The 1,390-nt window shown below is 47.3% G+C and overlaps 1 protein-coding gene across 1 annotated transcript in view; it reads left to right on the plus strand.

Moving 5' to 3' along the window:
• Positions 1–1,390, plus strand: part of DTX3L (deltex E3 ubiquitin ligase 3L) — a 10,642-nt gene continuing 9,252 nt past the window's right edge. The window contains exon 1 of the mRNA XM_072417878.1: positions 1–618. Within this exon, the coding sequence (XP_072273979.1) occupies positions 429–618 (190 nt within the window). The 5' untranslated portion in view covers positions 1–428. The remainder of the gene's footprint in view (positions 619–1,390) is intronic.

The raw sequence follows: 1,390 nt of genomic DNA on the forward strand, positions 1-1,390 counted from the left end.
AGACGTGGCCCAGTGTTGTCACCATCAGGAAACCCACCCCTGAGGAATGCCAGGCAGCCATCACTGGGGGCATGGAGACCAAAGGAGGGGACATCGGTAAAACAAGGAGCAATTGTCTATGATACATAGAGTTCTAGCAAATAGTATTAGGCATGGTGTCTGATAAATCATTGAAGAATTAGATTGCAAGCTCCTGTGCTCAACACTGCATCACGATTGTATCTCCAGCAGAGCTGAGAGGCTGAAAGGACAGCAGAGACAATTTACAAATCAGTTGGAATTTTCCAGAAGAGGAGGAGACGTCAGAGAGTGAAAAATAGAGAAAGAGAAAGTGAAAGTCAGCACGGAGCTGTTTCTGCCCAACACCCACAGCAAATATTTCCATGTCACTGACATAGACCGTCACCCACAATTTCTGTGACTACAATATGGTGGACAAAACCTACCCATATCCTGTGGCCCTCAAGTGGGATCATGGGCCAGAAATCCTCAACAAATTGAAGACTAAAATAGAGCTGTATTTTTGTAAGAAGAAAGATTCTAATGGAGGAGAGTGCAAAATCCAAAACTTTGACAGCAGCCAGGGGTACATCCTCATACACTTCAAGAGTAAGGCAGGTAGGTACTGTGGGGGGGGGGTATATACTACAAGGAGGTGGTAGAAGGTAGGTACTGGTGGTAGTGGGGGAGTAATATTATATACCACAGAATGGAAGGGGTAGATAGGTGGATAGGGGAGGATCCTCATATAGTACAAGTAGGAGGCAGGTAAGTACTGAGGATCAGGGGGATCTTCGTATACTAGATAGAGGGGCAGGTATGAACTGAGAATGGGTGGCAGGGACCCTCATATACTATACAGAGGGGCAAATAAGTACTAGGGATGGGGAGGATCCTCATACACTATATGAAAGGGCAGGTAAGTACTGAGGAGGGGAGGCAGGGATCCTCATATACTATACAGAGGGGCAGGTAAGTGCTGAGGATCGAGGGAGATCCTCATATACTATATGGAGGGGCAAGTAAGTACTGAGGGTGAGGGGGATCCTCATATACTATATGGAGGGGCAGGTAAGTACTGACCATGGGGGAGATCCTCATATACTATACGGAGGGGCAGGTAAGTACTGAGGGTGAGGGGGATCCTCATATACTATATGGAGGGGCAGGTAAGTACTGAGCATGGGGGAGATCCTCATATACTATATGGAGGGGCAGGTAAGTACTGAGGATGAGGGGGATCCTCATTTACTATAGGGAGGGGCAAGTGAGTACTGAGCATGGGGGAGATCCTCCTATACTATACAGAGGGGCAGATAAGTACTAAGGAGTTAGGGGGATCTGCATATAGTATACGGAGGGGTAGGTAAGTACTGAGAATGAGGGGGGG

Source organism: Pyxicephalus adspersus, chromosome 7 (assembly GCF_032062135.1).
Source record: "Pyxicephalus adspersus chromosome 7, UCB_Pads_2.0, whole genome shotgun sequence".
In the NCBI taxonomy this organism is placed as follows: domain Eukaryota; kingdom Metazoa; phylum Chordata; class Amphibia; order Anura; family Pyxicephalidae; genus Pyxicephalus; species Pyxicephalus adspersus.